The 22,824-nt window shown below is 41.8% G+C and overlaps 1 protein-coding gene across 3 annotated transcripts in view; it reads left to right on the top strand.

Annotated features, from left to right (window-relative positions):
• The window catches only part of grin1b (glutamate receptor, ionotropic, N-methyl D-aspartate 1b), a 79,342-nt gene that overhangs the window by 39,294 nt on the left and 17,224 nt on the right, over positions 1–22,824 (top strand). For all 3 annotated transcript variants that reach the window (XM_088076120.1, XM_088076121.1, XM_088076122.1), the window contains 11 exons: positions 29–115; positions 247–382; positions 787–914; positions 2,867–3,031; positions 4,724–4,842; positions 7,523–7,635; positions 7,734–7,882; positions 9,195–9,352; positions 9,462–9,623; positions 10,151–10,260; positions 10,625–10,770. In XM_088076120.1, the coding sequence (XP_087932246.1) occupies positions 29–115; positions 247–382; positions 787–914; positions 2,867–3,031; positions 4,724–4,842; positions 7,523–7,635; positions 7,734–7,882; positions 9,195–9,352; positions 9,462–9,623; positions 10,151–10,260; positions 10,625–10,770 (1,473 nt within the window). The remainder of the gene's footprint in view (positions 1–28; positions 116–246; positions 383–786; positions 915–2,866; positions 3,032–4,723; positions 4,843–7,522; positions 7,636–7,733; positions 7,883–9,194; positions 9,353–9,461; positions 9,624–10,150; positions 10,261–10,624; positions 10,771–22,824) is intronic.

Genomic DNA, 22,824 nt, shown 5'->3' with positions numbered 1-22,824 from the left:
GCGTGTGTGTCTGTGTGTGTGTGTGCAGGTTGTGATGAACCCTCAGAGGAAGATCATCTGGCCCGGAGGAGAGACAGAGAAACCAGTCGGATACCAGATGTCGACTAAACTGAAGGTACTGCAGACGCTGCTGTCACTGTTTGTGCTGATGCGCTCAAAGCGTGTCGTGTTGTCCGTGTTCACATGAAGAGTTCATATGATCGTCTGCGTGTGTGTGTGTGTGTGTGTGTGTGTGTGTGAGTGCAGATTGTGACGATCCATCAGGAGCCGTTCGTGTACGTGAAACCAACGAAGACTGACGGGACGTGTAAAGAGGAGTACACCGTCAACGGAGTCTTAATCAAGAAGGTCATCTGTACGGGACCCAACGGGACCATACCAGGTACACACACACACACACACACACACAGTACACACACACACACACACACACACACACACACACACACACACACACACACACACACACACACACACAGTACACACACACACACACACACACACAGTACACACACAAAAACACACACACACACACACACGCTGTACACACACACACACACACAGTACACACACACACACACACACACACACACACACACACGCTGTACACACACACACACACACACACGCTGTACGCAGAAAATAAAAACGTGGAGTTGTTATCGATAGGAAAAGATGATGTCATCCATGACATCATCAGGTCCTGACTCCTCCTCACAGAAACACGTGCACACAAACGTGCACACCACCTCTTGATTTTGTCTGTGTGTGTGTGTGTGTGTGCAGGTCAGCCCATCGTCCCTCAGTGTTGCTATGGTTTCTGCATCGACCTGCTCATCAAACTGGCGATGAGCATGAACTTCACCTACGAGGTTCACCTGGTGGCTGATGGGAAATTTGGCACGCAGGAGCGCGTAAGTGTTTGTGTGTGTGTGTGTGTGTGAGTGTGTGTCAGTGCTGTGTGAGTTCCTCTGAGCGTCAGAGGAAACAGTGAGTCTGCTGCTAAAATCAGTGTTTTCCTCAGACAGATTATTTTATCATCTTCACCTCGTCTTCATCTCGTCTTCATCTCGTTTTTATATAATCTTCATCTCGTCTTCACCTCGTCTTCATCCAAAGACACAATCATTGTGAGTCGTAGTTTCGATGGTTTGATCTTCAACTGGAGCTCTTTAAATCTCTTCTTCTTCTGTGGTGCTTTTATGACCAGATTTTTCTATTATGTTCATATCATATCTGAATGATGATGTCGCTGTGTCTCTCTCTCTGTCTCCAACTGTCCTTCTCTGTCTCTCTCTGTCTCCAACTGTCCTTCTCTGTCTCTCTCTGTCTCCAGCTGTCCTTTTCTGTCTCTCTCTGTCTCCAGCTGTCCTTTTCTGTCTCTCTCTGTCTCCAACTGTCCTTCTCTGTCTCTCTCTGTCTCCAACTGTACTTCTCTGTCTCTCTCTGTCTCCAACTGTCCTTCTCTGTCTCCAACTGTCCTTCTCTGTCTCTCTCTGTCTCCAACTGTCCTTCTCTGTCTCTCTCTGTCTCCAACTGTCCTTCTCTGTCTCCAACTGTCCTTCTCTGTCTCTCTCTGTCTCCAACTGTCCTTCTCTGTCTCTCTCTGTCTCCAACTGTCCTTCTCTGTCTCCAACTGTCCTTCTCTGTCTCTCTCTGTCTCCAACTGTGCTTCTCTGTCTCTCTCTGTCTCCAACTGTCCTTCTCTGTCTCTCTCTGTCTCCAACTGTCCTTGTCTGTCTCTCTCTGTCTCCAACTGTCCTCTCTCTCTCTCTCTGTCTCCAACTCTGTCTCTCTGTCTCTGTCTCTCTGTCTATATCTCTGTCTGTCCCTCTCTGTCTCTTTATGTCTTTCTCTCTGTCTCTCTCTGACCTGTTTACTGATTCACAGCAGCATATCACTGAGGCTTGTTGCCATGGAGACCACCGCTCTGTCCCTCAGTCTGACCTTGTCAAGACCGAGAGACATTCACTCATTACTCTCTCCTCCTTTCTCCTCCTCTCTCCTCCTCCTCCTCCTCCTGTGATGTGACATGAACCTGACGTGTTGTCGGTTGTCTCCTCTCTCCTCCTTTCTCCTCCTCCTCTCTCCTCCTCCTCCTCCTGCGATGTGACATGAACCTGACATGTTGTCGGTTGTCTCCTCTCTCCTCCTCCTTTCTCCTCCTCTCTCCTCCTCTCTCCTCCTCCTCCTGTGATGTGACATGAACCTGACGTGTTGTCGGTTGTCTCCTCTCTCCTCCTCCTTTCTCCTCCTCCTCTCTCCTCCTCCTCCTCCTCCTGCGATGTGACATGAACCTGACGTGTTGTCGGTTGTCTCCTCTCTCCTCCTCCTTTCTCCTCCTCTCTCCTCCTCTCTCCTCCTCTCTCCTCCTCCTCCTGTGATGTGACATGAACCTGACGTGTTGTCGGTTGTCTCCTCTCTCCTCCTTTCTCCTCCTCCTCTCTCCTCCTCCTCCTCCTCCTGCGATGTGACATGAACCTGACGTGTTGTCGGTTGTCTCCTCTCTCCTCCTCCTTTCTCCTCCTCTCTCCTCCTCTCTCCTCCTCCTCCTGTGATGTGACATGAACCTGACGTGTTGTCGGTTGTCTCCTCTCTCCTCCTTTCTCCTCCTCCTCTCTCCTCCTCCTCCTCCTCCTGCGATGTGACATGAACCTGACATGTTGTCGGTTGTCTCCTCTCTCCTCCTCCTTTCTCCTCCTCTCTCCTCCTCTCTCCTCCTCCTCCTGTGATGTGACATGAACCTGACGTGTTGTCGGTCGTCTCCTCTCTCCTCCTTTCTCCTCCTCCTCTCTCCTCCTCCTCCTCCTCCTCCTCCTGCGATGTGACATGAACCTGACGTGTTGTCGGTCGTCTCCTCCTGCAGGTGAACAACAGTAACAAGAAGGAGTGGAACGGGATGATGGGGGAGCTGCTGGGAGGTCTGGCCGACATGATCGTCGCTCCCCTCACCATCAACAACGAGCGCGCTCAGTACATCGAGTTCTCCAAACCCTTCAAATACCAGGGACTCACCATCCTCGTCAAGAAGGTCAGCGAGTGCTCTGCTCCTCCACCCTCCTCTTCAAAAATCTGCAAAAACTATAAGGAAAAAACATCGATAAAAACTTCTCTGAGAAAAAAAGCCAGATTTTGTCCTTCAAAAATGGCCAAAAATAGCTGGTGAGGCACAGCGTGCGACCTGTGTCCCGTCTTTAAGACACGTTTTTCTTTACAACTTGCCAACTTTATTTCTTTTTAAGAAAACATGCACTCATGTTTTCTTTGAAACACTGTGGTAAAGAAAATACAAACTCCAGCCATTGAAGCTGTGTGCCCCTCCCCCGAGCCAAAATGAAAACACAACTCCTCCCCTCATAATTAACAGTCCCTGTTCTGAATTCATCTTCTTTTAAATAATAACATATTTTTAAAAAGCTGTTATATAATAATAAAAAAGAAACTGATAAGCAGTATCGATGGCAGTTTCAGAGAATGTTTGGTCATTAAAATTTTCCAACATTCCTGGAAAAGTCCTGGAAAGTTATTGGTAAAACTGTGCACGCTAAAAACTGTCTCCACTGATACCTGAAATCTGTGTCACAGATTTCGGGGTTGGTTTCTGTCAGCGTGGCAGGGTCAGCCGTGTCCCGCTGCTGCCGAGGATATTTTGGGATGTTTCAGGTCAGACTGACCCAGATCTCAGCAGCGGGTCGATAGTTTCCATCGACTCTGCGCTCGTCTGATCCGGGTTCAGACCTGGAGCCTCCGTCAGGCAGCAGCTGCTGATCATCCAGCACAGAAAAACACTCCATCTGTTTCATGGACGTCTGTTTTATTTTTGTCAGGGCAGCATCACTGAATTTATTCTGGAAAAACTCACACAGGTGCTGTTAACCCCAGAGATGCTCCTCCAGCGCCGACGTCGATGTTTTTACTTATTCTGATGTCATTTCCTTCTTCAAACGCTTCATAACCCTAAAATCTGTACGACCTGAGCTGAAGTCGGTCAACCAGAAGAATTGATAAAACCTTAAAATTAAAAAATTATGTCGTTAAAAAAGAAAAGGTTTTTTCATATGATTTTACATAAATAAACATGAAACTTAACATTTCTTAATACTCCATAAGTTATCTGAACTGTGATTTTTAATGAAACCAAACTGGGTCCACGGGTTTGGAAGGCAAACATTTTAAGATTTTTTTCCTTTTTTTAAAAACAATTGCCAAAAATAAGGAAAAAAAGCTCATTTCATTTTTAAAATGTTGAAAGGAAAAACTTTTTAATTAGCCACATTTTTACTTTTAAGATCACCAAAAATATTTAAGAAAAGGAAAAGCATTAAAGAAAACACACTTGATCAAAAAACGGACACTTAAATAAATGCAAAACAGCCACAGAAAGCTGTGATGTGACGTCGTTACATTCAAACAACGTGATGAAACAGAAACTTCAGCTTGAATCTGCTGATTTTTATGGTTCTGATTTCTGATCTCTGCAAACGTGATCGTGCAGATGTCGATCTCCTGCAGCCGTTGGCGGGAATCTGTTTTTTTTTTAAGGGTTCAGATACAATCAAACTTTATTGATCCTGATGGAAAGTGCAGTTCAGCAGCAGCAGATGGTGTGGAAGATATTAAAGAATAAACAGTTTGGAGGGGAGAGTCCAGATAAATACAAAATATTAAAGATTATTAATGATTAATAATGTGTGTGTGTGTGTGTGTGTGTGTGTGTGTGTAGGAAATCCCTCGCAGCACTCTGGACTCGTTCATGCAGCCGTTCCAGAGCACACTGTGGCTGTTAGTCGGTCTGTCGGTCCACGTGGTGGCAGTGATGCTTTACCTATTAGACCGGTTCAGGTAATCACATGACCTCACCCCGCACACTGTCATACAACATCATACAACAACATACAACATCATACAACAACATACAACATCATACAGCATCATACAACAACATACAACATCATACAGCATCATACAACATCATACAACAACATACAACATCATACAGCATCATACAACATCATACAGCATCATACAACATCATACAACAACATACAACATCATACAGCATCATACAGCATCATACAACATCATACAGTATCATACAACATCATACAACATCATACAACAACATACAACATCATACAGCATCATACAGCATCATACAACAACATACAACATCATACAACAACATACAACATCATACAACAACATACAGCGTTATACAACATCATACAACATCATACAACAACATACAACATCATACAACAACATACAGCGTTATACAACATCATACAACATCATACAACATCATACAACATCATACAACAACATACAACATCATACAACATCATACAACAACATACAACATCATACAGCATCATACAGTATCATACAACATCATACAACATCATACAGCATCATACAACATCATACAACATCATACAACATCATACAACAACATACAACATCATACAACAACATACAGCGTTATACAACATCATACAACATCATACAACATCATACAACATCATACAACAACATACAACATCATACAACAACATACAACATCATACAACATCATACAACAACATACAACATCATACAACATCATACAGCATCATACAACATCATACAGCATCATACAGCATCATACAACATCATACAACAACATACAACATCATACAACAACATACAGCGTTATACAACATCATACAACATCATACAACAACATACAACATACAACAACATCCAACAACATACAACATCATACAGCATCATACAGCATCATACAACAACATACAACATCATACAACAACATACAACATCATACAACAACATACAGCGTTATACAACATCATACAACATCATACAACAACATACAACATCATACAACAACATACAGCGTCATACAACATCATACAACATCATACAACATCATACAACATCATACAACAACATACAACATCATACAACAACATACAACATCATACAACATCATACAACAACATACAGCATCATACAACATCATACAACATCATACAGCATCATACAACATCATACAGCATCATACAACATCATACAGCATCATACAACAACATACAACAACATACAACATCATACAACAACATACAACAACATACAACATCATACAACAACATACATCATACAGCATCATACAACAACATACAACATCATACAGCATCATACAACAACATACAACATCATACAGCATCATACAGCATCATACAACAACATACAACATCATACAACAACATACAACATCATACAACAACATACAGCGTTATACAACATCATACAACATCATACAACAACATACAACATCATACAACAACATACAGCGTTATACAACATCATACAACATCATACAACATCATACAACAACATACAACATCATACAACAACATACAACATCATACAACATCATACAACAACATACAACATCATACAGCATCATACAGTATCATACAACATCATACAACAACATACAGCATCATACAACATCATACAACATCATACAGCATCATACAACATCATACAACATCATACAGCATCATACAACATCATACAGCATCATACAGCATCATACAGCATCATACAGCATCATACAACATCATACAACATCATACAGCATCATACAGCATCATACAGCATCATACAGCATCATACAACATCATACAGCATCATACAACAACATACAACAACATACAACATCATACAACAACATACAGCGTTATACAACATCATACAACATCATACAACAACATACATCATACAGCATCATACAGCATCATACAGCATCATACAACATCATACATCAACATACAACAACATACAACATCATACAACAACATACATCATACAGCATCATACAACATCATACAGCATCATACAACAACATACAACATCATACAGCATCATACAACAACATACAACAACATACAGCATCATACAACATCATACAACAACATACATCATACAGCATCATACAGCATCATACAGCATCATACAACATCATACATCAACATACAACAACATACAACATCATACAACAACATACATCATACAGCATCATACAACATCATACAGCATCATACAACAACATACAACATCATACAGCATCATACAACAACATACAACAACATACAGCATCAGTTTGAATGGGTTTCAATGGAGCATTTTTGGACCTGAACAGTCTGAATGTAACTATTTAGTTTCCACAGTGTATTTTAGACTTATTGTAGGAGCTGAGCTGCAAATTCACTGATTACACTCAAATACACAATCTGGACTACATTTAGGACACATGCATCAACACACACACAGTTATCACAACAGGAAGAAGAAAAGAGACTAAAATGAGACAACAGTCACTAAAGGGTTAATAACAGTCACTAAAGGGTTAATAACAGTCACTAAAGGGTTAATAACAGTCACTAAAGGATTAATAATGTGGTGTGTTATGTGATGTGTGTATAATGTGATGTGTGTATTTTGTGTGTCCTTGCAGCCCGTTTGGAAGGTTTAAAGTGAACAGTGAAGAAGAAGAAGAAGACGCCCTCACCCTGTCCTCCGCCATGTGGTTCTCATGGGGAGTACTGCTGAACTCTGGGATAGGAGAAGGTCAGCGTCCTCTCAGCCGCCACTTCCTGTTCTATAGGCCTCCCTAGGACACTGCAGTAACACACTCTGTGTGTGTGTGTGTGTGTGTGTGTGTGCAGGAGCTCCCAGGAGTTTCTCAGCGAGGATTCTGGGTATGGTGTGGGCAGGTTTCGCCATGATCATCGTAGCGTCGTATACTGCCAACCTGGCAGCCTTCCTTGTGTTGGACCGGCCTGAGGAGCGCATCACTGGCATCAATGACCCCAGGGTGAGACACACACACACCCACACACACACACACACACACACACACACACACACACACACACACACACACACACACACACACTCAGAGCCAGAGCCAGAGCCCCCGCTGGAGAGGTGACGTTCCTCGTCCCCAGAGCTAGTCTACGAAGCCCGGGGTCAGCACGCCCGGGGCCCCACCGCGATCTGCAGTCCTGCAGGTGGTGGCAGCATGTCCCCGGTGTCCCCGTACCGGGCGAGGTGAACTCCGCTCGACTTGGCCGTATCATCAGGGTCTTGGTGATTCGTTCTCAGTCTGGCCCCTCCCCTCAGTGACCCCACCAGGAGCAACTCAGCTCCCAGGATCACAGCGACACACAGACCCCCCCACCGCCTTCAGGTGGCCATCCACAGGGGGGTTGACAGTACATATTATCACATATGACGTATTATAACATATGAAATATTATCACATATGACATATTATAACCATACATTAGGATTGTCAGTGACCCGGCAACACTGTGAGGAAGAAAAGAAAAGTCCAAGAAGTCCTAAGACCTTTTAAGGTCTCACCTTCATCTTTTCTCTTTTCTCCAAAAACATTTGCCTTTTTTTTTAATGCATCCCAGAGAGGTCGCACTAAACCAGGATGAGGTCAACTAAAATCAACCAATCAATCACCCCAGCGTGCACCACGTCGTGCACCACCGGGCCTGAAAAAAGAAGGAAACACTAAGGAATACATACTTTGTTAACCCTTTGAAACTTGCACAAATTGGTTTGTGTTTCTCAAAAACAAATGGCAACAAGTTACTTTACAGGGCATGGCCAAAAAATAGGCAAAAAAAAAAGAAAAACAAAAAGCTGCAAAAATTACCTGAAAACACACAAAAAAAGAAAAAAAGTGCTGAAAATGGGAAAAAAATATAACTAATTTTATATATTAGTTTCAATTTTTTTATGTAACATAATTTCAAATAAAAAGGTATTTTAATTATGAATATCCTTTTGTATTTTTGGGATAATTTTCTGCTAATCCTTCCCTATTTTCTAAAACTAATTTTTAGGTAATTTTCTTGTCACCAGTATTTTTGGAATTTGTGGAATATTTCTGGCCACGTTGGTCATTTACGTTCTCTGCAGGTTTCATAAAATCAAACAGCTCACAAAAAACATCTGAATATGGCACAAAAAACTGGAGACCGTCCAGGATTCAGGGGGGTTGTAGCCCGTGTTACGCTCCCATGATGCACCAGCTTTAGTGACGCAGCGTGACCCCTCCGGCGGAGGTCTGGAGTCAGTGACCGCCGTCTGACTGTGTGTGTTGTTTCCAGCTGCGTAACCCGTCAGATAAGTTCATCTACGCCACAGTGAAGCAGAGCTCGGTGGACATTTACTTCAGACGGCAGGTGGAGCTGAGCACCATGTACCGCCACATGGAGAAACACAACTACGAGAGCGCCGCCGAGGCCATCCAGGCCGTCAGAGACAAGTAAACACACACACACACACACACACACACACACACTGAGGTTTACTGTGGACCTCTCAGGTCCTGACCTGTCCCCCCTGTCCCCCCTGTCCCCCCTGTCCTTCTGCAGTAAGCTTCATGCCTTCATCTGGGACAGCGCCGTGTTGGAGTTCGAGGCGTCACAGAAGTGCGATCTGGTGACGACAGGAGAGCTTTTCTTTCGCTCCGGATTCGGGATCGGAATGAGGAAAGACAGTCCGTGGAAACAGAACGTCTCTTTGGCCATCCTCAGGTAAGAGACGCTGCAGAGACGGGCTGCAGGTACCGAGGGACCGATTTGAACAGTATTACTACTCTGACCAATACTGCTTATCACTCTGGTACTTCACTAAAAAACAAAAAAAACAAAAAAAAACTGTGAAAAAATCTATTTATTGTATAAGATTTTACTGTTTTACTTAGAATATATAATTCTGATTATTAGAAATATAGTTTCTAGAAATTTTCCCTCACATCTAAATCTACTAATTTATTGCAATTAATGGAACATTTCTCTCCAAGTTGCTCATTAATTTGTTTTTCTTGATTTTTTAAAGAAATCAATCCAGTGTGCTCAGGGGTCAAAGGTTAAAAGACTTTGGAAAGGTGCCTGAATGTAGCACAAGAAAAGTGACATTGATCCAGGTTTCAAAGGGTTAAACCTAATTCTTAGCGGCTTTAAGAAAAAGCCTGGAATCGTCCTCACTTTGAGCTTCAGGAGCCGTGTGGCGTGTGGCGAGTTTGGTCGTTCTCAGTTTGTGTCTGATTGTCTCTCCTCAGCTCTCATGAGAATGGCTTCATGGAGGATCTGGACAAGACGTGGGTTCGATACCAGGAGTGCGACTCCAGGAGCAACGCCCCCGCTACCCTTACCTTCGAGAACATGGCAGGTAGGAAACACACACCTGTGCCCAAACACCTGTACACACACACACCTGTACACACACACACACACCTGTACGCACACACCTGTGCACACACACCTGCGGCAGAGCTCTGAGTCTGAGGCCGGGCTGTGATCTGTGCGCTCGCCCGTGTCGGGCGCCGATGCACGTGGTCTCAGGAGGAAGTACACGTTAAAAAAAAAGAAAAAGACAAAACCATGACAGCACTTCCTGCTTAACCAAAAATAAATATTTATAAGTTGAAAATTTTCAGCTTCCGTGAAGTGGTGAAATATGTCTTTTCATGTCCATCACTTTGCGTCCTTTGTGTGTATGACGGTGTGTGTTTGACGGTGTGTGTCCTCCTCAGGTGTGTTCATGCTGGTTGCCGGGGGCATCGTCGCCGGGATCTTCCTCATCTTCATCGAGATCGCTTACAAACGACACAAAGACGCTCGCAGGAAACAAATGCAGCTCGCCTTCGCTGCAGTCAACGTCTGGAGGAAGAACCTGCAGGTACCTCACTGTGTTCTCTACCTGTTCTCTGACTGTTCTCTGACTGTTCTCCGACTGTTCTCTGACTGTACTCCGACTGTACTCCGACTGTTCTCTGACTGTACTCCGACTGTACTCCGACTGTTCTCTGACTGTACTCCGACTGTACTCCGACTGTTCTCTGACTGTACTCCGACTGTTCTCTGCCTGTTCTCTGCCTGTTCTCTGCCTGTTCTCTGCCTGTGTTGGGTGACGTTCCCCGGTTGCGCTCGTCTCTGCGCTGACATTCTTCACTTATTAATTTTGCTTCGCAGGAACAAACAGGTTTGAGTGGCTGACGTTCTGTAGTGGTGTTTCTGACTGATGATTTGGGTTCTCTGTGTCTGTAACAATAATCCGTTTCATGTCATTAGTTCATATTTCAGCGAGTTTGTCACCATGAAGCTTTCGGCTCAGACTCAGCGTGGAGCCGAGAGAGCTACAGGTCAAAGGTCGCAGTCAGAGCTGTTGTAATTTTTGTAGTTTGATCAGTGAGGAGATGAAGATCGCCGAAAGATTCAGATGATGAAGGAATGATGATGGTGATCAGCTGATCTGGAGTCTGTGGTTGTGGAGGAGTGATCAGCTGATCTGGAGTCTGTGGTTGTGGAGGAGTGATCAGCTGATCTGGAGTCTGTGGTTGTGGAGGAGTGATCAGCTGATCTGGAGTCTGTGGTTGTGGAGGAGTGATCAGCTGATCTGGAGTCTGTGGTTGTGGAGGAGTGATCAGCTGATCTGGAGTCTGTGGTTGTGGAGGAGTGATCAGCTGATCTGGAGTCTGTGGTTGTGGAGGAGTGATCAGCTGATCTGGAGTCTGTGGTTGCTGGTTAATTTTCTGCTGATAAAATATCTTCAGCTTTCCCTGAATAATTCTCTCCGTCCTCGTAACGAAGGTCAGCAGACTCTGAGGCCCGTTTCACACAGCACGCGTCAGCAGCTTCGCCAGTCTGCGGCGTGTTTCATGCTCGAGGTGTTTACAGATGCAGCGTTGTTGTAAAGTCGCTGCTCCTCATGTATGAAGTCGTGCAGCTCCGGCATCGTCAGCAACACAGTCATGCAAATATTTCAAAATAAAATGCCTTGTGTTGGCAGCTGATGAGATTCTGTCCACAGAGACACTGTCAGAGGGCTTTTATTTTGAAAGGAAAGCAGGGAAGTAAAACAGTCTTTGTACGTCCTCATTTCTGTGATAGAGATACTTTTAAACGACAATAAAAACACAGAGTCAATATTATCATCCAAACACCATCTTCACTCTATTTCTGCTGACAAACAGGCAGCACATGATTGATTGATTGATTGATTAATTGATTTTAGCTCACGGAGGCATAGATGTAGAATACTTTTTTAAAAAGCCAAGGACAAATATCTATATGAACTATATTCAGAATTATCATGATTATATATTCAGAATTATTTTTCAGATTTATTGTCATTTTTAAGAATTTTCTTCAGCTCATTTCTGGCATTGGGCGTTTTCTTTTTAAATTTAGGGTTCTTTAGGGCAGGTTTCTTGTTCTTCGGTCATTTCTTCTTTTGTTGCTCATTAACTCCATATTTATGGACAAAACAAATAACGCCCGTTTGCCCAGATTTCAAATAGACTACTATATATAAGACCATGACTATGTTTTCCATCTCTGCTGAGCGACAGTTTGTGTGAAAGGAACGAAAAGCTCGTCTCGAACAGACGTCCGTCCCAAATATCAGCCTGCTGAGGTCAGCGATTTAAGCAAATAATGTCCCGCGCTGTTAATGAAAGTTTTACGCTAAATTGATTAAAAATTCAAAAGTGATCAGCTCTTAAAAATCAACAACAGAAGGTTGGATACAGACTGAAAAGTGAAAATCAGGATCAATAAACTCATCAGCACTTTGAGTCTTTCTGTGAACGAGATAAATCCCAGAAAACTGATCCCAGTTTCCTTTGAGCACACAGACAAATGTCCTCAGACATGATGGACGCAGAGACAAACGGCAGAGTGTCCTGCTGTCTCTGGAGACCGGTCTCTGTGTCTGTCTTCTGCGTCTCCGCTCAGAAATATTCATGATGTTGTTTGTAGCGTCTCTTCAGACACAGCGTTCGCCACATCGAGCCGAGCGCTGAAGCGTGACGGCAAAACCAACACCAGGCGTTTTTCCAAAACCGCTCACAGAGTTCCAGGACGCTCTGTGTCCACAGGGGTTCCTCTTCCTGTCCGCAAACCTCCTGTTCGCTCCGCCGGCCAACTCGCCGCCGTCACGACAACATGTCAGGAACAAAGAGCTGCGAGCGCTTTCTGCACCGACAACCAGCTGCAGATTTACCACCAACACACTTTATTATTAATGTGTCCATTATTTTAGACACAGAGACAGACACGGAGACAGAGAGACAGAAACACAGAGACAGAGAGAGACACAGACACAGAGACAGAAACACAGAGACAGAGAGAGACAGACACAGAGACACAGAGACAGAAACACAGAGACAGACACAGAGACAGAAACACAGAGACAGAGAGAGACACAGACACAGAGACAGAAACACAGAGACAGAGAGAGACAGACACAGAGACACAGAGACAGAAACACAGAGACAGACACAGAGACAGAAACACAGAGACAGACACAGAGACAGAAACACAGAGACAGACACAGAGACACAGAGACAGAAACACAGAGACAGAGAGAGACAGACACAGAGACACAGAGACAGAAACACAGAGACAGACACAGAGACAGACACAGAGACAGAAACACAGAGACAGAGAGAGACAGACACAGAGACACAGAGACAGAAACACAGAGACAGACACAGAGACAGACACAGAGACACAGAGACAGAAACACAGAGACAGAGAGAGACAGACACAGAGACATCATGTTGAGAGGATAAAAAACAAACTCCTCTCTGCCTGAAGTTTATCTCAATATTTACTGGATGATCTTAAATAAATAAAATGTGCCGAAGCTCTTGGCTCCTCCGCGAATCTGCAGCTCAACATATGAGTATAAATACACTTTAAATATGTGCCTCATATAATATGAGTATAAATACACTTTACATATGTGCCTCATATAATATGAGTATAAATACACTTTACATATGTGCCTCATTTATATTAAAGCTGTGAGTCACTCTGATCTCAGATCTGCTGCTTTCACATCAAACTTTAATGTTTCTGTCCAACACAACACAGAGACACACATAGATACACACACAGATACACAACACAGATACACACACAGATACACAACACAGATACACACACAGATACACAACACAGATACACACACAGATACACAACCCACAGATACACACACAGATACACAACACAGATACACACACAGATACACACACAGATACACACACAGATACACAACCCACAGATACACACACAGATACACACACAGATACGCACACTGATACACACGCAGATACACACAGAAATTTCTCAGAAATATCGTTTTTACCATCTTTCCGGATTAAAAAATCACAGACGTCCTCTACAGTTATTACAAATAACTCAGGTCCCCACATAGTACCATTGCTGTGCGTACAAGGTTAAATGCTACTGGCTGGAGAGAGACGATGGAGACGTCTCCTCAGGAATTATTTAAGTCCAGTTTCCTGCAGTGTCTCATTAACCCTTTGAAACCTGAAGCAAATCTGATTTTTTTGAAAAATACGTAAAAAACAATCAATGCCCAAAGTCTTAATTTGACCTGATTATTTGCTTTTACCCTGTCTATTCATATTTTATATATTTTGTATAATGAAATAATATATATTTTTTACATTTATGTTACAGAATATATATACAGTATATATATATATATATATATATATATATATATATATATATAATTTCATGTTTGTTTTTATTTTTACCTTTCTTTCTTTTTAAAAAAAATTGCTTATTTTTAGGCAATTTCTTGGAACCTTTTATTATTTTCTTGCTAATATTTCAGTCGTGCTGTTGAATTGCTCATCGGCTTCTTTCCATGTTATTGAAAGAAATCAAACCAATTTGTTCAGGTTTCAAAGGGTTAATAGTTGCTTCATGCTTGTTTTTTTAAAACCAAATATTAGAGAAAACAGAACAACAGTTTCAGTTTGTGGATGTCGTCTGCTTGTCTCCTGTGGACATCGTCTCTGTGTAGCTGGCGACCCGGTGCGTCCTTGAAGAATAAGAGGCTCGTTAAAGAGACTGCAGCAGCTGGAGAGCTCGTTAAGATTCAATCAAACTTAATTGTTCTCCGTGGGCGAACAGAGCGACACTGCAGCTCCCACAAAAAAGACAAAAACTAAACTGAGTTCTGCTGCTATCATCAATACAAATAATGTGATCAAGGTTCATACGGCCATGAAAAACCTGGAAAAGTAGTTTCCAGGTTTAGAAGTCCCCAGGCCTGGAAAAGTTTTGGAGTGCTGGAATTTTGATTCACAAACCTGTATATTAATAAATGATAAATATAAATCAAGGACTGACTGAAATGTGAAAATGCAATGATTAGTTCTGTTTTTACAGTTCCTGGCTGTGATACATGGGGTCAGTTTTAAAGGGAAAATAATACAGAAAAACACAGAAAATTGTAAAGAAACAAAAATCCACCAAAACCTTTTAACGAACAAAGAATGTCAACATATTTTAAAGAAAAAAAAATCAGTAATCTGTTTTCTTTAAAAGAAAAATCACTTAAACTTTTTCAAGAAAAAAATATATCTGCTAGATTCCTGTTTTAAAAATTACAAAAACAAAATTCAAGAAGAAATGTCCCAATTTAAAAAACTAAAAATCTGCAAATAAATAGAAAATACGTCCATTTAAAGTTGTCTGCCCCTTCCTAAAGCCAGAATTAAAAATATATGTACATATGTCCTCTGTGCCTTAAAAAATGATTTGTCATGCCTCTCCCTCTTTGCACCACAAATAACAGTCCTTTAATCATATTTAAGTATTTCATTATTTTTTCAGTTGTGCATATTTTAAAAAGTTATTTTATTGTCATGAAAACAAACTGATCAGCAGATGTTTATACGTTGAAGTCATTGAAATGTATTGGTAAAAATGTGGATGAAGCCTGTATGAAACACACAGAAACGCATCAATAATAATGAGTTATGAAATTAATTATGAAACAACAATATTTTTAGTGTTTATTTTCAGTATTTAGCTTCTGGATCAAGAATCCATCAGACTGATCAAAACTAAAATGTCCTTCAAACAGCGATCAAAGAGAAAGAAAAGAAAAACTCTCTGAAATGTTCCAGAAACATAAAGATAATGAAGATGATGAAGATGAAGGTTAAAAGAGGACAGACAGTTGACTTATTGGAGCTTCCTGTTGAATATTAACGAAGCGGCTGCTGCAGAGCCGATGACCTCACACTGCAGATGGACCAATAAAAATGCAGACAGACTCTAAATCAGCTGTAAAAGTCTCAGGAGGGACAGAGGACATTTGTGGTTAAAACTGAGGTAATGATGCAGTCTGAGGACAGTAAATCAGCCAAGCCGGGCCGGGCCGAGCCGGGCCGAGCCGGGCCGAGCTGAGCTGCTCAACGTCTCATCGCGGCGAGGGAAGATCTGAAGGGAAGATCTATTTTAGTAATATAATTCAATTAATGTTATTTTACGGCAGAATTTTAAAGCAAACCTTTGCAGGCATGTTGTAATTCATTTATTCACTTTTATTCAAAGTGATTTATTATGCATGCATAAAACCATGTGGGTATGAGTTTTTTTATCTTTATTAGAATTTTAAGTCACAAGAAGTTTAGATTCCCTTTTTTTGCAGTGATTAAAAATATCTTCCTCACTGATGTAAATATAGACCATTTTATTTCTGCTGCGTTAAACAGGAGAAAATGTGACGGCAGTGAAGAAAGGAAAACTGTGTTTTGACGGCAGATTCACACGGTCACACTCAGATATCATCATTTAAAGTCTGATTCTTAATAAAAACTTAAGTTCATAAATGCGAATAGAGAAATCTGTGGAGGTTCAAAGCTGCCAAAATATAAAATAAATAAATAAAGTGATCGATACATTTATATTTCAGTAAATATTTCAATGTGATGTAGGCATTTATTAAGTGGTAAAATGTGATATTAAGTGATAATTCTGTTTTAATTGGCCTCTCTATTTTACCTTTAAATGTTTTCCTTGTTTATTTACTTACCTACTTACCTATTTTTTAAATTTCTATTTAGTTCTTTTTTATATATCAATGTATTGTTTTCTGTATTTGTTTTTTACTTTCCTAATTAATTTTCCCTTTTATGTATTTTTACAAATTCTTCATTTGTTTTTTATTTTCTTTAAACTGATTTGTAAATTCAGTCATTTTTATTGATATGTTATTTTCTGAATTTGATTTAATTTCTTTTTGATTTTGGCTTTTTTTCTCCAAAATTTTAAATGTATTTAATTTAATTTAAAATAATTTAGTATTTTTTTTGTGTGTCTTATTTTCCCTTAGCATTCTCCCTCTTCATTTACGCCAAACTTATCTATTTCTATATAATTTTATTTATACATATCTTTACGCATTTCTTTTTTCGATATGTAAATGGGGGGTGGTCATTTAAAGGGTTAACTTTTCAACTGTTGGAGTGCAGAGCTAAACTGTGCACACATACATTTATGTTCATTATTTTTGGTACATTTAATGGCATATTAATTAATTTCTGGAGCCATTTATTGATTTATGATTTTGGCAGCTTCTGTCCTCCATAGAAAGAAATCTGCTCTGTGTGTTTCCAGCTGTTGTGCAGCGTCGTCAGCAGCTGGACTCAGAATCACATTAATAAACATCGCTCCTTCGCTCCGCCCGGATTACCACTTCAAACGTTAGCTGCTAAAGGCTAGCAGCGAGTGTGGGATGATTAGCACTTCAAACGGCCGAGCATTGAGGCGAGGAGCGAGCAGAGACGAGCAAACTCCGCTCAAGACGACGCCGTGGTCCTCGGCGAGCAGAGACAGACCATCGTTCTCAGAGTCTGTCTGTCTGCTTCATTTTTTGTGAATGTGATATTTCAGAAAAAGGCCTTGAGGGAATTTCATCTAATTTGGCGCAAATGTTCATTTTGAGTCGAGGATGAACTGAGTAGAAGTAGGGTTGAGGTGGTATTTTGGAGGTCTGAAGTTGTAATTTGGTGCATTAAGGTGGAAATTTGGAGGGTTAAAATGGTCATTTGGAGAGTTATGGTGGTATTTTTGAAGGTTAGGGTGGTACTTCGCAGAGTTAAGGTGGTATTTTGGAGAATCAAGGTGGTTATTTGGAGAATTAAGGTGGTATTTTGGAGGGTTGATGTGGTATTTTGGAAGGGTGAGGTGGTATTTTGAAGGGTTAAGGTGGTATTTTGAGGGGATAAGGTGGTATTTTGGAGGTCTGAAGTGGTAATTTGGTGCATTAAGGTGGAAATTTGGAGGGTTAAAATGGTCATTTGGAGAGTTATGGTGGTATTTTGGAGAGTTAAGGTGGTATTTTTGAAGGTTAAGGTGGTACTTCGCAGAGTTAAGGTGGTATTTTGGAGAATCAAGGTGGTTATTTGGAGAATTAAGGTGGTATTTTGGAGGGTTGATGTGGTATTTTGGAAGGGTGAGGTGGTATTTTGAAGGGTTAAGGTGGTATTTTGAAGGGATAAGGTGGTATTTTGGAGAGTTATGGTGGTATTTTGGAGGGTTTAGGTGGTATTTTGGGGGGCTGTGGTGGTATTTTAAAGAGTTAAGGTGATATTTTGGAGGGTTGAGGTGGTATTTTGGGGGGCTGTGGTGGTATTTTGCAGAGTTAAGGTGGTATTTTGGAGGGTTAAGGTGGTATTATGCAGAGTTAAGGTGGTGTTTTGGAGGGTTCAGGTGGTATTTTGTAGACGTAAGGTGGTATTTTGGAGGGTTAAGGTGGTATTATGCAGAGTTAAGGTGGTGTTTTGGAGGGTTCAGGTGGTATTTTGCAGAGTTAAGGTGGTATTTTGGAGAGTTAAGGTGGTATTATGCAGAGTTAAGGTGGTGTTTTGGAGGGTTCAGGTGGTATTTTGTAGACGTAAGGTGGTATTTTGGAGGGTTAAGGTGGTATTTTGCAGAGTTGGGGTGGTATTTGAGTCTGGCTGCAGTCTGTTGTAGGTCTGAATAATTGAGGATTTGTTGAATGAGGTTCGGTTCAGCGTGAGGGGCGGGATCACGGTGTAATTTTTATTTTTCCCTGATCAGAGTCTTCCTCTGCCACGTCTCTGATGGAAACAGAAACATGTTTTAATCTGTGTGGGAAACGTCTGCGTCCGTCTGATGCTCTTAATTCATGATCAATGTGCTTTATTGATTTTGTTTTTCTCATTTCAAACTGAATCTAAATCAGGGCTGGATATCATCACACAGGGATAAATTTGATTTTAATATAAAGTGTTGAGTATTTTTCTTCCCACCACCAGGTCCCATGTGTCCACTCAAACCAGCAGACGATGTTTTAAACTCAAACAATAATGACAATAAACTTTGTCTCTAAAGAACTTCACAAGCACACTGATTGGTTCGCACAGCTGTCAATCTTAACATCACACCCGTTTTTTATAGCGTCAGATTACTCGTTAACAAGGGGAGACGTGATGATATCGGCATGTTATCGGTATTTCTGAAAACAGGCCGACCTCTCCTGACTGCAGGACTCTGACCTGAACTTCTGCTCTGTTGTTCTTATAGTTTTTCTTGGGAATAAAAAACAGTTTTGAGTTGGCCTACATCCTCCAAAGCTGCCAACGTTCCCAGTTTGCAGCGCTGAATATTTGGCTGTTTGTTCATTCAGACACTTTGTGAGGAGAAGCTGGAAACCCTGGTGAGGAAAGATTAATAGAATTTTAAATAACCAACATGGGCAAGATTACATCGAGGCTCTGAATGTCGAATTCAGTTACTTTTCAATCGCCCAGCCCTAGTTGGAGTATTTTTCTTCTTTGCACAATGAATCAGAATCAGGTTTTATTTCCAGGTACATTTAAAGAATGTGACTTCTGCCAAACAATTCACACAGTGGAAAATAAATATACATGTATTAGTAAAGGGTTAATAAGTAATTTGACACTTAAAAAAAAGGGTGTGATGTCATGATTGACAGCTGTGTTTACCAATCAGTGTGCTTGTGATCAATAGTGCTGATTGTGGTTGGTCTTACGGGTGTTTGGGATGAAACCTAGATTTTGTTCTGAACATGGGATCGGTGGACAGTGAAGAAAATACAAAATAAGTCTTAAACATAAAACTTGGTGGCAATAATAATAATGCTTATCATAAAAATTGATAGTAATAATAATGATAATGATATTGATTAAGTATTTGAGACATCCAGCCCTGATGTGACCTGTTCACTGTGATGGGTCAAAGGTCAAACTGATGATGTCTGTAGATGTTAGAGGTGAAACACCATCTCCATGTACTGCCCCCCCCCCCGTTTCCTGTTCAACACACACACACACACACACACACACACACACACACACACACACACACACACACACACTCCAGGTGACGTGACATTATAGCAGCAGTGTTGGTATAATGATCTGAAAAAAACATCCTCCTTCATCCATCTTTTACACCCCCCCCCCCAGGAAATAGTCCCAGTGCTTCCTGTGACTGACTTCCTGTTGTGTTTCTGTGTTTGAGCCACATGTTGTGTATCTGTGTGTGTTTGTGTGTTTGTGGCCGTTGGCAGTAAAACAGACTGAAACTGTTTTTACTGAGACATCATTTCATCTCAAACACACACGTTTACACACACACACACACACACGTTTACACACACATGTTTACACACACACACACACGTTTACACACACATGTTTACACACACGTACACACACGTACACACACGTTTACACACGTTTACACACACATTTACACACGCCACACACACACGCCACACACACACGCTTACACACGCCACACACACGCCACACACGCCACACACGCCACACACACGCCACACACACACGCCACACACGTTTACACACACACACACGCCACACACACGCCACACACACACATGTTTACACACACGCCACACGCCACACACGCCACACACACGCCACACACGTTTACACACACACGCCACACATGTTTACACACACGCCACACACATGTTTACATACACGCCACACGCCATTACACACACGTTTACACACGTTTACATACGCCATACACGCCACACACGCCACACACACGTTTACACATGTTTACACACATGTTTACACACGTTTACACACACGTTTACACACACGTTTACATACGTTTACACACGTTTACACACACGTTTACACACGTTTACACACACGTTTACATACGTTTACACACACGTTTACACACACGTTTACACATGTTTACACACACGTTTACACACACGTTTACACACACGTTTACACACACGCCACACACACGCCACATACGCCACACACGTTTACACACACACGCCACACACATTTACACACACGCCACACACGCCACACACGCCACACACACGTTTACACACACGCCACACACACGCCACACACGCCGCCACACACACGCCACACACGCCACACACACGCCATACACGCCACACACACGCCACACACACGCCACACACGCCACACACACGCTTATACATCGCCACACACGCCACACACGCCACACACGCCACACACGCCACACACGTTTACACACGCCACACACACGCCACACACACGCCACACACACGCCACACACACGCCACACACGCCACACACGTTTACACACGCCACACACACGCCACACACACGCCACACACGCCACACACACGCCACACACGCCACACACGCCACACACGCCACACACGCCACACACACACGCCACACACGCCACATTACACGCCACACGCCACACACATGTTTACACACACGCCACACACACGCCACACACATTTACGCACACGTTTACACGCCACACACGCCACACACACACGCCACACACGCCACACACACGCTTATACACGCCACACACACGCCACACACACGCCACACACACGCCATACACACACGTTTACACACACGTTTATACACGCTATACATCGCCACACACATCGCCATACACACGTTTACACACGATATCAATATGAAAACAGTAAATCGTTAACATAAACACTATTTTGATATACATTACGCCCTGAGTCACTACGTTACCATGACGTTAGAAAAAGTGGAATTATTGTGTCAGTATGTTTATGTGATATTAGAAAAAGTCAAATTATTGTTTTTGTCTGCAGTGACATGATGTTTAAAAAAGTGGAATTACTGTTTTAGTCAGCACGTTATCGCAGTAGAACACTGACATGATGTTAGAATAAAACAAAAATGTTAGTCAATCTGTTGACATGATGTTAAAAAATGTTAGTTACTGTCTCCCAGTGTTTGTATACTGGGACCAGGACAGTCGTCCAGTTGAATGTCCTAATGGAGCTCTAACAGTACCTCCAGTATACTTTGAGTTTTACCACACAAACACTTTTCAAACTCCACTTATCAGCTAATACTGTACTATATAACTCTATACTCTATCTTACAGTACTTACAGTAGTTACAGCACTACATGATACTGCATTATATTACACTGTAACAGCCCTACATACTGCATTATACTACAATGTTACAGTACTACATGATACTGCATTATACTACACTGTTACAGCCCTACATGATACTGCATTATGCTCCACTGTTACAGTACTACATGACACTGCCTTATACTACACTGTTACAGTACTACATGATGCTGCATTATACTACACTGTTACAGTACTACATGATACTGCATTATGCTCCACTGTTACAGTACTACATGACACTGCATTATAATACCCTGTTGCAGCACTACATGATACTGCATCATGCTCCACTGTTACAGTACTAGATGATGCTACATTGCACTCTACTGTGAGAGAACTACATGATACTCCATTCTAATACACTGTTAAAGTACTACTTGATACAACATTATAATACACTGTTACAGTACAACATTATAATACACTGTTACAGTACAACAT

This window comes from Plectropomus leopardus, chromosome 4 (genome assembly GCF_026936395.1).
Source record: "Plectropomus leopardus strain MGB_pleo_1.0 chromosome 4, ASM2693639v1, whole genome shotgun sequence".
In the NCBI taxonomy this organism is placed as follows: domain Eukaryota; kingdom Metazoa; phylum Chordata; class Actinopteri; order Perciformes; family Serranidae; genus Plectropomus; species Plectropomus leopardus.
This window is presented reverse-complemented; position numbering and strand designations above follow the sequence as displayed.